The following is a 15,630-nucleotide window of genomic DNA, read 5'->3' as shown; positions in this document are numbered from 1 at the left end:
CAAGTAAACTAGAATATTAAACACACACACACACACACACACACCCCAATGGGGTATTTCAGCAATTTAAACTTATGGCTCAATTACTTTATTTTATTTATTTCTTTTCTTTTTTTGTGTGTGTATGGTTCAATTAGTTTAGAGGCATGCATTTACAAGTGAGTACATACTTCTACCCCTAGGAATCAGTGCCATTAATTTTTGTATTTCTCCTCCCCTCCGGAAGGAGTTTCACCCAGGCCTGGTAGAGTAGGCCATTGTAAATGCTGACCCTGTCGGTCTGCTCTACCCTCTCCCATCAGGACTGGCGCAGGAGCCTCTGACCCTTGATTCCAGTCAACGGCTTCCAGGCAGAGCTAGCAGATTATGCACCTGACTCAGCCCCTCTGCGGTGCTTCTCTACTGCAGAGTAAAATCCAGCCTCTCAGCCAGCACCTTCATGGTCCTCCCCAGCCCTCTAAACTGCCACTCTTGCTTCTCTGCCCCCACTCCCACCCCCAATCTGAAGCTCCAGCAACTCTGAGCTGAAATTGCCCTTCCCCAGCCCATACAGTGTCCTTTCTACACCTCTACTCACACAGCTGCCTCTACCTCAACTGACCTCCCCTCCTATCTTCCATAATGTTGGGCAGCAGGTCAAAATTTGCCCGCTCCTAAGGATGCCTCTTCCCGCTCTGACTTGGAATAAGCTACCTGCCTTCTCCAATAAAATTCCACTCACCCTTCAATCAAGACCTTTCTCTTGGCCTCCCCCATCGACCTGGGCCAGCTCTTAGCTCCCTCAGTGGGCTATGAGGAGAGGTCAGCACGTGGGGTGGGAGTAGAAAGGGATGAGAAATTATGATTGGCCAGGCTGCCAGCCCACACTTCTCAAACTTTAACATGAATACAAATCAGCTGCGGAGGGAGTGTAAAGCTGATTCTGACCCTGTAGGTTGGGGTGGGGCTGAGAGCCTGCATTGCTAACAAGCTCCAGGTGATGCCCACGCTGCCGCACGGGGTGCCAATGTGAGCACAAGGGCCTGGCTGCCTGGATTGGCTGAGGAAGGGGGGCAGGTGGGAGCCCAGGTGTGAGTGGCCATCATCCAGGGTATAAGAGGGCAGGGGTGGCTGCCCAGCAGTTACTAGAGGAGTGTTTGTAGGTGTCATGGCGCCGAGCTATGGGCTTTTCCTCTGCTTTCTGCTCTGGGGAGGCACGGAGCTCTGCTACTCCCAGCCCATATGGCAGAGAGGGACCCCCCGCGTTGTGGTGAAGTGTCTGGAGGCCCAGCTCGTGGTCACTGTCAGCAAAGACCTTTTTGGCACCGGGAAGCTCATCAGGCCTGCAGACCTCACCCTGGGCCCCGAGGACTGTGAGCCCCTGGTCTCTATGGACACCGATGATGTGGTCAGGTTTGAGGTTGGGCTACATGAGTGTGGCAACAGCCTGCAGGTGAGGCTTGGGCCTGGCATGGGTGGGAGGACATGGGAGAGGTGGCCCGCAATGGGCAGTGTGGATTCAGGGACAGTGTGGCTGGGACGAGGGCAGCTCCCTTTCACTTGTGGGGTGGGAGGAGGAGCAGTTGAGGCCTAAAGCTGGGGGGGGGGGGGGGAGAGTTGGTGGCTCCTGCCTTTAGTTGGCCAAATCAGGTAGGTGGGGTGGAGTCCAGAGGGCAGTGCATTTTAGGTCAGACTGGGGAGTGAGGGCTTCATGTGGGAGGCATGTTCAGGAGGAGAAATGAGTTGTCTAGGCCAGACCTCTCTGCTAAAGTGAGGGGTTAGTAAGTCCTCAGTGTCATGAATAGGTTCTGTGCCTTTCAGCAAAATGGCCTATAACAAAACCAATTTGACCACAGGCTAATTGAACTCAATAGGGCATCTCATCAATGCTATCACAAAACTGCTATCCTCAGACTAGGAGGGGCCTTCCAGCAGGGCAGGGCTGGCGGGGCACAGATCCCCAGCTGGCCCACAATCCCTGGACCAACTTCATTCTGCTTCATGGAGAACCTGTCCTCCCCTCCATCATGGGGCTCCCCCTTCTGCCCACCCAGCTCTGGACTTAAATCTTAGTAGTTGGCTGGGGCGGGACAAGCCCAGCCCCTGGAGGCATCCCCTGGAGCTCGAGCTTTAGGTGTGGTTCCCAGGGTTTGCCTTGAAGACTGCTGGGCCCTTGTATCCCTGGGGGGCGGGCTGGGAAGCCAGAGAGGTGCAGTAGGTATTTAAGGAATTATTCTAGCTTAGTCACTCTCAAATCCTTGCATTAGATTCAGCTGTTAAAACTAAGCTGGGGCTTTTAGAACTCCTGGTTCCCATATCCTGCACTAAACCAGAACAGAAGTGGGAGCCAGACATCAATATCTTTAAGATCCCAGATGACTCCACTAGCCTGCCAAGTGCAGCATTTCCCATGATTGGTTTCCCAATCTTGCCTGATAAGGATCACCTGGGGCAGGGCTGCTTGGGAATGACTCCTGTGCAGTTCCACAGGCCCACACGTGGTTTAATACCCTGCTGTCCTGGAAATCTTTTGAACATTTTCATTTCACAGTGGGCCTCGCAAATTCTGCAGCTGGTCTGCCTGGGCACTCCTTAATCAGCTTAACAATAACCCACAACCGTCGGACCAACTCTGTTTGGGCACTCTTTAATGGAAAGCTAGGACTCTCCCCTGAAGATTGAGGGGTTGGGCGGGCCAGGCAACCACTTGGGCCCCAGGTGATCTCCTGAAAAGCTGATTAGAAGCTGCAAATTGCTCCAGTGGCACCTGCCTGTATTCTGCCTGCCTTAGGCAACCAGTGGAACCAATTTGGCTTTCTGTGAAATGGGCGAGAGAATAAGTCAGAAGAGGGAGGGCACAGTAAGTGCTGACTGAGCCTCCAAGGGGAGCTTAACAAGGAGCAGACGTGGGTCTAGAAATCAAAGTACATTTTTTGCATTGAGTTGATAGAGTAATTTGAGTTAACGAGCTCCTTAACGAGCTCCTTAACAAGCTCGAACTCGTAAGTCAAGGCCCCACTGTAACTTGGAACTTTCTGGCTTCATCCTGGTGGCTTTCTTGGCTGCAGGCCTCCCCTGAAAGAGGAAACTGGGTGTGTCTTGGGGTGGGGGTGGCAGCCTGAGCAGAGGAACCTGCCCAATACCTCTACCTCTGGGAGCTGAACCAGACCCCTGCGGAGCCCTCAACATTTCAAGAACAAAAAAACTGAGGTGTGAGGGTAGTGCCTGTCCAGGCTCTCCCATGGGTCGCAGCAGAGCAGGCTTTGGGTCCGGGCCTGTGTTCTCCCGGCCTCCTTTGGGCTCCCCTCCCTGCTCCCTTGCAGAGGTTGGGCCCACCTCTGACAGGTGAAGCTGGTGGGGCTGACCCTGCCCTTTCCTTCAGGTGACGGAGGATGCCTTGGTGTACAGCACCTTCCTGCTCCACACCCCCCGCCCTGTTGGAAATCTGTCCATCGTGAGGACAAACCGCGTGGAGGTGCCCATAGAATGCCGCTTCCCCAGGTCAGTGTGGGAGGAGCTGTCGCTGCCACTGGTGCGAAGGCCCCTTGGCAATCCTGTCAGCCTCCCAGCAGCATCTGTCAGCATGGCTGCGAGAAGGTGGAAGTGCTTGGGCTGTGGTCACTGCCCTCAGCCCTGGGTGGAGTCAGGGGCCTCCTGAGCCTCTGAAATGCTCTGGGCCACAGCCGCCTCCGGGTGAAAGTTGTCCAGGCCCCCCTTGGAGTTCAGAACACTTTTTCAATAGCTTAGGGCAGTGGTTCTCAACCTTGGCTGCACATTAGAATCACCTGGGAACCTTAAAATCCTGATTTCTGGGCTTCATCCTCCAGAAATTCTGTTTCTTTGTTACTAATGTTGTGGCCCCACCCCATAACAAAGAAACAGAATTTCCGGAGGATGAGGCCCAGAAATCAGGATTTTAAAAAGATTCCCAGGTGATTCTAATGTGCAGCCGAGGTTGAGAACCACTGGTGTAGGGAGAGGTTCCAAGCTCTGGCCCACATCTGCTGTTTCCGTGGTCTAACCCAGTACATGTGTGTGGGTGGGGGAAGCCCCTCAAGCCCTGAGCACTAAGCAGTGCCCGTGAACTCCGCACTGCGGTGTGAGGAGAGGGTGGCTGGGGCTTATAACACACCACAGGGTCCTGTGCTGGGCTGAGTGCAGAGAGTGTAGGCCTTGATCCCTGTCTGCCCCCCTAGGGGAAGGTAGGGGAGGATGGTGCTGATACCGTGAGGGTACAGGGATGAGCATGCGCTGGGAGAGAGGTCAAGGGAGGAGTTCCAAGAACAAGATCCTGGATGGGGCCTTGGGAGAGGTGGGGCTGAGACAGTCTAGGCCAGTGGTCAGCAAACTGTGGCTTGGCAAACCAAGGCTCAAGAGCCACATGCGGTTCTTTGACCCCTTGAGTGTGGCTCTTCCACAAAATACTGACTTCTGCGCATGGGCCACGAAGTTTCAATCGCACTGTATGTGCACGCCTGCACGTGGTATTTTGTGGAAGAGCCACACTCAAGGGGCCAAAGAGCCGCATGTGGCTCGCAAGCCTTGGTTTGCCAAGCTGAGGTTTGCCGACCACGGGTCTAGGCAGAGCCATCCCCCCCCACCCCCACCGCCAGGAGAGCAGTGAGTCACTAGTAGGGGCTACAGCCTGGGGGCCTGGTGCCTATGGCTTAATAAATGGAGGGGGACAGATGGGTTCTAAAGGCCAAGAGATGCAGTGAAGGTGTCCAGGCTTAGTTAGCAGGTGCCCCTCCCCAAGCATCAAGCAGAATGAGTGAGAACTGATTCTTCCACCTGGAAGGTCCTTGGGTAGCTGGTAGGAGAGACATGCGGGAGCTGGTGGGACCAGCTGGAGACTGGGATGAGGTTAGACCTGACCCATGGCAGCTGACTTGAGGGAGCTAAGGAGAGCTGGAGAAGCTGGGTGCCTGATAATGTTGGGTGGGGGAGATGGAGTCGCCAAGGGCAGCGCTCTGTGCCTGCCCTCCTATTGGCCAGAGAGACTTGAAGCCTTCCTGGGATCATGGCCATCTCTCACTTCAAACGAGCTCTGCTTGGGACTGAACTGAGCATGTTGGCTCACCTGGCCTGATGTCTGCAGGCCGCGGGGAGGCTCGTCTCAGGCTGAGATACCTCATCCTAGCTCCAGTTAGCGGAGGTCTGGTTCTTGAAGTAGGCTTTTCCATGAGAACCCCCTGGGGTCAGCAGGGCAGATGTCTTGAGACACCCGACTGCTTCCAGGGACTTCCTGTCTCAGTTCAGGCTCAGAGTATCTCACTGGCTTCTCAAGAGCCAGAGGCCTAACTGCATTTGTCTCTGAAGGACTTCTTCTCTAGGACTGGCCTCAAGAATCCTGAGTGGTACAGAGGGGGGCTGTGGCCTCAGACCCCACACCTGAGCCTCCCAGGTGAACCTTAAGGAGCAGATGTGGGTCTAGAAACCAAAGGAACTTGAGATATCTGTCTTCATGCTGTAGCTCGGATGTCCTCGTGGCTGGGAGGAACCACTCACACGTGTTGAGTACAGGAGGTTAAGGGACAGGCTCAGACTTCGTGTCTGTTCAGCTGCCTGGACTGGCTGCCTGCCTGGACTAGCTGCCTGCCTGGACTAGCTGCCTGCCTGGACTAGCTGTCTGCCTGGACTAGCTGCCTGCCTGGACTAGCTGTCTGCCTGGACTAGCTGCCTGCCTGGACTAGCTGTCTGCCTGGACTAGCTGCCTGCCTGGACTAGCTGACTGCCTGGACTAGCTGTCTGCCTGGACTAGCTGCCTGCCTGGACTAGCTGCCTGCCTGGACTAGCTGCCTGCCTGGACTAGCTGTCTGCCTGGACTAGGTGTCTAACTTTGCAGTGAGGTAGAAGTGAGACCCCCTCTGATGTGGAGCCACAGGGGTGAACCCCACCACAGGTAGCTCCTGTTCTCTTCCCAGGCAGGGCAATGTGAGCAGCCATGCCATCCTGCCCACCTGGGTGCCCTTCAGGACCACAGTGTTTTCGGAGGAGAAGCTGGTTTTCTCCCTGTACCTGATGGAGGGTAAGCAAGGAGGGCTGGCAGGGGGAGGTGGCAGGGGGAGCTCTGCCAGGGAGAGGCTCACTCCTGACTGTGTCCCTCAGAGAACTGGGGCTCTAAGAAGAGGTCCCCCACCTTCCAGCTGGGAGATACAGCCCACCTCCAGGCCGAAGTTCACACTGGCAGCCATGTGCCCCTGCGACTGTTCGTGGACCACTGTGTGGCTACACCGACGCCAAACCGGAACGCCTCCCCTTACCACACCATTGTGGACTTCCATGGGTGAGGGCTGGGCTGCCTTTCTGGGGAAACCGCATAACATGACCTGCGCCGCCTTCCCCGGCCTTTAACTTCCTTCTTCCCTCATTCTCTTCAAAGTTGTCTCGTGGATGGCCTCTCCGACGCTTCATCCGCTTTCAAAGCACCCAGGCCGGGGCCAGAGACTCTCCAGTTCACAGTGGATGTGTTCCACTTCGCTAATGACTCCAGAAACATGGTAATACCTTGTTTTCATACCCAGAACTTTAGGAGTCAGGCTGATCAGGCTTACTCTGCTGCTTTAGCCCACTGGTTGTCTCGAGTAATAACTGGATAGCTCTGCCCCCAGCCTAGCAACTCCACAACTTGCCAAATAGATAAAGCCATGGGCTCTAGAGAGATCTTCAAGGAGAAGGCATGGGTGATGCAGTCCCCTGGATAGGTAGAAAACCCATGAAGGGTAGAGACAGAATCGGGGGTCCTAGAAATAGAACAAAGTAGAAGAGGAACCCAGGGGACTTAGCTGATGGCTCAAATAAGATGAGCACCAACAACCATGGTATTTGGTGACCAGGTCACTGATCTTGTCCTTGCCAAGGTCAGCAGGGCCAGAACGCAGATAATGAGGGGTTGGGTAAAGGAGTTGACAAAAGCAGGTGTCAGCTTTCTGGAGGGTTTCTAGAAGGGCAAGGAAAGCAGGTGAGAATTTTTCATACAGCGAAGCATCTTAAACTTAATCATAGACTAGACCCGTGGTCGGCAAACTTTGGCTCGCGAGCCACATGCAGCTCTTTGGCCCCTTGAGTGTGGCTCTTCCTAAGCCTTAGGAGTACCCTAATTAAGTTAATAACAATGTACCTACCTATATAGTTTAAGTTTAGAAAATTTGGCTCTCAAAAGAAATTTCAATAGTACTGTTGATATTTGGCTCTGTTGACTAATGAGTTTGCTGACTACTGGGCTAGACCAGTGACTTTGTGAAACCCAAATGCATCAGCGTCGGAGAGGGCCCATTGAACTATATTGCTGGGCCCTGCCTCCAGGGTCTGGCTCAGTAGGTCTGGATTGGAGCCTAGAATCTGCATTGCTGACAAGTCTCCAATGGCTGTTGCTGTGGCTCTGGGGGCCACCCCTTCAGAACCACTGAGTGAGAAAGCCCACTTGAAACTAAGGGGATGGCGGGAGTGGGAGCTAAAGTGTAGACTGTTCCTGGCGACTGAGGTATGGACAGATGGGGCAGGAAGCACAGGTAGAAGGACTGCCCTCTAGTCAGACAGTGCTGGTAGAATTTTACAAATAAAAATCAAGTAGCTTATATTTTTTAAAAAATATATATATTTTGATTTTAGAGAAGAAGGGAGAGGGAGAGAGAAACATTAATGATGAGAGAGAATCATCGATCGGCTTCCTCCTGCATGCTCCCTACTGGGGATGGAGCCTGCAACCCGGGCATGTGCCCTGACCAGGAATCCAACCATGACCCTCTGGCTAATAGGTTGATGCTCAACCACTGAGCCATGCCAGCTGGGCTCAAGTAGCTTTTAAGCAAGTTAGAAATAGGGGTTGTAAAGTTTGGAATAGCTGGTCAGGAGGGAGAAGTGATTAAAACAGGGATTCCAACTCCAGCTCTATACTAATCCCCTGGAAAGTGATTATGATACTTGCATCTATTCCCATATAGTTTCACTTAATTGGGGTGGGGCCTGGCATCGCCTTTTCCAACATCTTATAAAAATCTTCAAACATTAAGCTGAAAGAATTTTATAGCAAACACCTATGTACCTACCATCTAGGTTCTACCATTAATGTTTTACTATAGCATCATCCATCCACTAGTCTATCTTGTTTTACTTGAAAATGCATCAAAAGCCACTAAGCTCCCAGTGACTCTAATAAGCAGCCAGATTTGCAAACCACCGAACCAGAGGCTCAAAGGCTGGGAGGCATAAGGGGCAAGCAGTGTGAATTCGTAGAAGAGTATGTTGCTGCTCCCTCACCTCGCCCGCAGTTCTGTTCTGAGAACAGAAATAGTTTGATACAGACTGGTGGATAGCAGGAGGGGCGGGAATTAAAGCTGTTAGTGCGATGTCCCGAAGCTTCTGATGACAGGTCCTAGGTTGAACGGAACTGGGGATAAAGGAGAACAGACTTTGAGACAGGGTCCTGGTCCCCCCTTGTGGGTCATAGGCTAGAGGATTCTTTTGGGGATAGGGAGTTGAAATTGACTTCAGGGGTGGTCCAGTGGGGAGGACCGGCCTAAGGTTTTATACAGGTGGTTGCCTGCGCTGGTATCTGCATCTCCAGGGAGAGGGAGGTAACTAGAGACCAGAGGACAATGCTGATCAGTGGAAGGTAGCCCGAGCTCTGGGAGGGTTCTCCCTCAAAGGTGGGCTGTGTGGCCTGGCTGACTGTGGCCATGGCACAAGGGAGAAGGAACAGCTTATTCAAGAGCTAATGGGGAACCACCCTAGGATCTTAGGCCTCAGTTAGCATCAGAAAAATGTGCTGAGGATAAGAACAGTTCCCTCCTGGAATAGGGACTCTCAAGGCCCCAGAACCCTTCTGTGGTGGGGCAGATAGAAGTGCCTCCTGCCTTGTTTGTTTCCAAAATGGTTTCCCTGCCTGTATACTTGCCCACTAGGTGGTGGCCAAGGTTTGTGGCTCTGCAGAAGGCTTCAGAGAGAAGGTGATAGAATTTCCATGCCCTTGCAGGGTTGGCAGGGGGCTGTTGATGTACCACAGAGAGTATAAAATAGGACCTCTGGCTGAGGTGTCCTAGCAAGAGGACCAGAGCTGACCTGAGCCCTGGCTTTGTCAAAATTTTACCTACTCCAGGTGGTCGGGGGATAATGACCTTTGGGCTTGATCCCTGGCCCTGTCCCCAAGGTTCTGACTTAATGGGCCTCGGTTGGGCATGCTTGGTGATTAGACAAGTTTGGGAGAGGCTGGGAAAGTAAAGATGATGGGTTCCAATTTAGAGTCCAATTTGCTACTTGCTCTGAAGTTTTAGACAAGGTAATCTCTGACCTTCTGTTGCCGCATCTCTAAAATGAAGCTCTTCGCCCCTCCCCCCAAGGGTTAAGGGTTATATAAGAAACGACTTATTAAAGTCACTGATACAGCTTAGAACTCCCCTAGTAATAACTGCTTTTACTTCCAGATATATATCACCTGCCATCTGAAGGTCACTTCAGCTGACCAAGTCCCAGACCAACTAAACAAAGCCTGTTCCTTCAGCAAGTCCTCCAACAGGTGAGGAGATGAGATTGGACATGGCTGGGGTATAAAACCTGATTGACCACCCTTGTGTCTGTTCCCCAACATGAATATTATCAGCAAACTGCTTCTTGCAGGCAACCCAGTCATCTAATCCTCTCGTCTTTCCCTCTCAGCTGGTCCCCAGTAGAAGGCACTGCTGATATCTGTCACTGCTGTAACAAGGGCAGCTGTGGCATTCCAACTCGTTCCAGGAGACTGGTGGGACAGGGGCAAGAGTCTGCTTCCCGCAGGCGCAGGCACGGTAGGTCTTACGGTGGCCATAGGGCTATTGCTCTCCCCTTGGTCTAGGGTACCTGCTGTCACTTTAGGGTGACGTTCTTCTCCTTTGTCCCCCATTTAAAGATGTTTACTCCTAGGGGTGCAATTTTGAGCTTTCTTCTTTAACAAAATATATTTTTATTAAAGCGGAAGGGAGAGAGAGAAACATCAATGATGAGAATCATTGATCAGCTGCCTTCTGCATGCCCCCTACTGGGGATCAAGTCTGCAACCCGGGCACGTGCCCTCCACTGGAATCAAACCTGGAACTCTTTAGTCCACAGACCAATGCTCTATCCACTGAGCCAACCGGCTAGGGCTTGAGCTTTCTTGATTAAAACAAAACCTAGTTCAGCCCACTGAGGCAGAGCAAAACCCCTAACCCGATTCCTGGTGAGGGACAAAGGTGACCCTTCAATGTCTTATCTTTCTGTGACAGAAGAGGCAGATGTCACGGTGGGGCCACTGATCTTCTTGGGAAAGACTGGTAACCCTGACGTGGAGGAGTCGACCTCTTCTCTCACCTCTTTGATGCTGGGCTTAGTCCTAGCAATGGTGGCATCCCTGACTCTGGCCAACATTGTTCTGGGTCTTGCCAAGTGGCGTCGGGCTGCTTTCCACCCTGGGAAGTGACCTGTGTATGCTCCCCAATAAAAGAAGTGTGAACAAAACATTCAAACCTGTAAAGAATTTTGTGAGTTTATTTGAGCCAAGCTGTCGACAATTGCCAGGAAGCAATATCTCAACGCATTGGGATAATGCTCCAGAGAATGGTGGTTTCTCATCTATTTTTATACATTGCAATCAAAGGAAGGGATGTAGGTGGTTTACATGAAATTCACTGGTGATAGATTAGAGAAGGGGGAGAAAGCAAAGTGGCAGGGGGTGCGGGGGGAACCCCTGGGATTGGATAAAAAGTAAAATGATAGACACATACTTAGGTGGGTGCAGGAACAATTACACAAATTCCTTCATTTTTGTTATCTGTCCTGGTGCCCAGGCACATTAGGTTGAGCCCCAAGGGGTTTGGAAAAAGGGAAGTTACAAGTTACCCAGACATTTCAAGGATATATTACTATTAGATGCAAAAAGACAAGCTCAGTTAAGGTAAAGGTTGACCTTGTCAGTGAAGATACTGGTCTAGGATGTAACTACCCACCATCACTGCTTTTAGTTAAAGTTTAATTTCAGACCATCCTTTGTGGTTACTTTAGGTCTCTGAGTTTGCAAGACCATCATGCAGGCCTTCCCTAAGCTTGTCAGGTCAGCATGTGGCTCCTTTTGTCCACAGAAGAAAGTAACCTTTGGGGTGTAGTGCAGTGACTACAGATGGGGGTGAATTGGAGTGGTTGTGGGGGGGAGGGACAGACTGTAAAACAGCACCATGGGTTCAAATAGCGCAATCTTAAGTACTGTTGTGCCTCTAGTGTGAGTCTGCCTGTCTATATAGTGGAGAGGCCGGGCTGGTTGGTGAAGGCAAGTCTATATTTCCCTGGCTTTCAGCCACATGTCCTTCCTGGGGGGAAGGTTCATCTTCCCAGGGACAACGATAATGTCCTGTTTCCAAGGAAGCCAAGACAAAAGCTGGGTGCAAAAGCTGTGAAGCCCCTCAGAGTGGGCTGGCCCTTAGCTGGCTCCAGCATCACCTGAGACGGGACTCACTCCTCTCTGGGTGAAGGTTGCCTTCACTGCAGAATCCCAGCTTTTCTAGTTACTGGTTGTGAGTCCTGAGGTCCTCAGAGGCAAAATAGGCTGGTACCTGCTGGCCAGGTGGTCAAGCATAAACTGACGGGAGCCAATAAATGTCATGTCTTATGGCTGTTTCCGTGGCCTTGGGTCTGGCTGAGGCAAGAGGCTCAGACGTGTTGACATGGGCATAGAAGCGGATGTCTAAAGTACATTCAGAGCGGGGTCTTGTGATTCTGGGTCTGAGAAGTACAGAAAGGACCACGACCTAGGTCCTTGCCCCTCCTAGCCTGATCTGCAAACACCATTGGCATCACCTGGGGACTTGTGGGAAGGGTAATGTTTTAGGCCCCATCCCAGAATCTGCATCTTAACAAAATCCCCTAGTGATTCAGGTGTGTTGAAGCGCACTGGGTCAGGGGGTTTGTATCAAGAAGGAATCATGCCCCCCCAAGCAGGTCATGGTGTGCTGTGTGAGGGAGTAAAAGACTAGGTGTAGGAGGGGTGGGCTTCCTGGAGTTAGTGATCCTGTAGCAAACGCTCAAAGAACTATCAGGTGCTAGATAAGCAAAGTGGGAGGAGCGGGTGTGGAGGGAGGAGACAACTGGGAGAAGCTGTGCCCTGGAGGAGGATGGAGTAGAGGGAGTAGGGCTGGTGAAAAGGCGCCATTAAGGGGCCTGAGTGCCATGGATGGACCATGCCTGTTAGGAAAGCCAACTGAAGCAGCAGGGAGCATGGCCTGGAGGCTGAGAGAAAGCCTGTCTCCTTGCCACTGCGGCTTGGCAGGTCCCTTCAGCTGTAGGATGGGACTGTCTGCAGGCTGGGTGAGTAGAGCACATGTGGGATCCTGGTTCATGCAGCAGGACGCTCAGGGCCAGATGGCTTGTCTCTCAAGCACCCAGCTCTACCCCTGACTGCTCCTGTTGACTGCTGCCTAGCAACATCCTGCTTCAGATGAGGAAGTTCTCCCCTTCAGGGTTGTTGTGACGATGAACATGAAGCGTGGTGTCCAGCATGTGTTCAACCCAAGCTGTTTTAAAAGCAAAGACTACTCCCAGGACACCCTAGGGACTGCCCCTGCCTTAACACCCATCACTTGCCCTCATGTTCCTGGATGTTGCGACACCCTGGGAACTCATCTCTCATTCAGCTTCTGTTGTCTTTGGCAGAAAGAGGAAGCAGATGTGCTTGGTGTGCAGAGGAAGTGTGACTAGGAATTGACCTGAAAGTTAGCCCCAGATGGCCTCAACTCAGCATGAAGCGAGCCCTGGGCAGGCCCCAGAGGCAGCCTCCAGCAGTAATATCAGAGGGTCCTGCCTTCCTCCTCACGATGGCACCTGAGTGGGAAAGGGAGGGAGATGGCAGGGGACTGACAGTTGTCTTGATTTCATGGCTTACAGCTCTGGTGTGTGGGTAGCTTCATGTTCTATCCCGTGACATTCTCGTGAACTAACACTTTTTGTGCAGGTTTAAAACTTTGCCTTTGCAGTCAGTCAGGAAAAAGAAGGGATGAGGTATATTAAAGGACAAGAGAGGAAAAAAGTAAAGTCATGATGATGCAAATACAAAATGAAAATGAGTCAAAGATTTTGTTTTAACTCATTCAATTGAGGAAACTAAGATGTAAAACACTGCTTCAAAGGAAATTGCAAATAACAGATTTATCTAAAAGGCAAGCAGGAATGCAGAAATGAATTTGCTGATAGATGCACAAATGGCTTCTCCCATGGGCAGAATGGAAGATTTCATGGGAAGGTTGGATACCACCAGAAAGATAAAACTGTGTCTCCCAAGGGGCCTCTCGCCCTCAGGCTTTAGGATAACAAGTCTGGTTTGTCCACACACTATAATCAATCCCTTCTCTTGAGCAACTCTAGATCCCAAACCAGGGTGCCAGAGAACTTATAACTAGAACACTATCTGGGGATGTGGGAGTGGGGGGGGATACAGGTCCAGTGTGACTATTTAGTGTAAAAGCAAACTCCTTAGGTGAATTTCCTGAGTGCAGTGCATTTGGGATTTGCCGCAAGGGAACTAGCAAGGATGAGCCAGTTCAAAATGTGTCCCACGGGGCAGGACTTACATAAGACGATTCCTTTAGGGGAGGGGGCTGCAAAGCCATTGTACTTTTATTTTTTTAATATATTTTATTGATTTTTTACAGAGAGGAGGGGAGGGGGATAGAGAGTTAGAAACATCAATGAGAGAGAAACATCGATCAGCTGCCTCTTGCACGTCCCCCCACTGGGGATGTGCCCACAACCAAGGTACATGCCCTTGACCGGAATCGAACCTGGGACCCTTGAGTCTGCAGGCCGACGCTCTATCTGCTGAGCCAAACCGGCTAGGGTGCCATTGTACTTTTATTGGCTGTGTAGGTCACACCTGGGTCCTGAGCGGGCACCATCGCCCAGAGATGCCAGGTGTTATTAAATAGAAATGATGAGCAAAGCAGCTGTGGCTTCTAATCAGACACTCCCTCCAGAGCGCTGGATGGAGGCCAATCAGCTGAGGCACGGACTGAGCAACAGAATCCTGCCTTCACAAGCAAAGCATCAGAAAGTGCTCAAGCCCATCAACAGCGGCCTGGGTTTACTCTGATCCGTTCTTGCTCCAGGGAGAGCTGGGGGCTGGTTCCAGGATTGCAGCCTTTGAAAGCAGTAAGCCCTGACACCTGGAGTAAGGCTTAAGAACTTTTTTTAAAAATTTAAGTTTCTCTTAGTTTCTCGCAGCCACCACTCCCCATTCCATGGCTAATAGCCACATTCCATCTTGGGCCATGTCATTCATTCTCAGTTGCTTGGGAAGGCCTGAGAGCTACACAAACCCCAGCCTTTGAGACATTAAGAAATAAAAAAGCTGCCTCTCTGGGCAGATGATTTAGGACAAAGAGCCCCAGCCAGAAAGGTTTTAGCTCCCACTTACCCCCAGGCTTCATGCCTGTGAGCAAGGCAAACCTGATCCACTGTGTGCGTGTGTGTGTGTGTGTGTGTGTGTGTGTGTGTGTGTGTGCGCGCATTGTCACATTTTTCTAATAGAAAACAAATAGCATAAGTACATAGTAAATAAAAATCTTAGCTCATCCCCTACTGTGTTGGAGCATCTTAGGTTTCCTCCCAGAAATTTTCTATACCTACAAGCCTGTTTGTGCATTCAAAACAAAACAAAACAACATTCCCCCAGCCCTACCCCCCACACAAATAGGTACATGTTCTACTTTACACTCTGCTCAGAAAGTTCCTTTTTTCACCTTTCTTACCCTTTTTAACTTAACAATAGATCTGTGAGTCTTCCTCAGTCTTTCTACCTAGCATTCCAGGGGTACTTAACCAGCCTCCTTCAGCTGTGCAGGTGTTTCTGCCCCTTTGCTCTGTATATTGGTTTACAGTTCAGTTTGCAGGTGGCCAATCCTGTTTCCCTCACTTCCGGCTTCCTGAGGGCCACCCTGCTGCAGCCACAGGACACAGCACATCCCTCTCTCCTGTCTGAAAAGTAGAAGTGCCGTCTCCCCATGCTCCCTCTTGCTGCTGTCCTATTTTGCTTCTTTTCATGATCAGAACTCATTATTTCCCCCCAAATATAGTCTTTCTTTTCAGGTTATAAAAATGGAAACTATTCATTGGGACACACTCAAATGATACAGGAAAAGTACAAAGAAAGTGAAATTCACCCGCTATCCTGCCCCTTGGATGTTGCTGTGTTGGCTGGTGTCCTTCCAGGCGCACATAGCCATGGGCAACCTTATGTAAGTGGCATCATTACACACAAGTGAGTTTATCCTCTGCTGCCCCTTCCACCCAGCCCCACAGCATGTGGAACACAAAGATTGTTCTTGAAAGAGCTGTCTACTCCTAGATTGCATTCCTGACCTTCATGACCATAGGCATATCTGCTCCAGCTCCTACCTGTCAGTGGAAACACTCTGTGGTCACCAATGGCCTCCGTGTAGTAAGGCCAGAAGTTTGGAACCTTTCTTGAAGTCAGCTGGCAGACTGAAAGATGAGAGCCCAGAACTGGGAGGCAGGAGCCCCTATCCCAGAGATAGGCTGTCCTTTCAGGAGGCTAGCCTCTTAGGCTTCCCAGGAGTATCTGTTACCACTGAGCACTGCCTTCATGGGTTCTCTGCCACCATGCTCATCCAGTGTCCCCCAGTCCAGCCTTCTTCC

At 51.3% G+C, this 15,630-nt stretch overlaps 1 protein-coding gene across 1 annotated transcript; it reads left to right on the top strand.

Moving 5' to 3' along the window:
- Positions 1-1,083: 1,083 nt before the first annotated feature.
- On the top strand, positions 1,084-10,439 carry ZP3 (zona pellucida glycoprotein 3). The gene is made up of 8 exons (XM_036309872.1): positions 1,084-1,432; positions 3,362-3,480; positions 5,904-6,007; positions 6,088-6,265; positions 6,362-6,479; positions 9,402-9,493; positions 9,634-9,761; positions 10,212-10,439. Exons 1-8 carry the CDS (start codon positions 1,148-1,150, stop codon positions 10,409-10,411), a joined length of 1,224 nt encoding a protein of 407 aa, XP_036165765.1. The 5' UTR covers positions 1,084-1,147; the 3' UTR covers positions 10,412-10,439.
- The last annotated feature ends 5,191 nt before the right edge of the window (positions 10,440-15,630 follow it).

Source organism: Myotis myotis, unplaced genomic scaffold (genome assembly GCF_014108235.1).
Source record: "Myotis myotis isolate mMyoMyo1 unplaced genomic scaffold, mMyoMyo1.p scaffold_m19_p_5, whole genome shotgun sequence".
NCBI classification, from domain to species: Eukaryota; Metazoa; Chordata; class Mammalia; order Chiroptera; family Vespertilionidae; genus Myotis; species Myotis myotis.
This window is presented reverse-complemented; position numbering and strand designations above follow the sequence as displayed.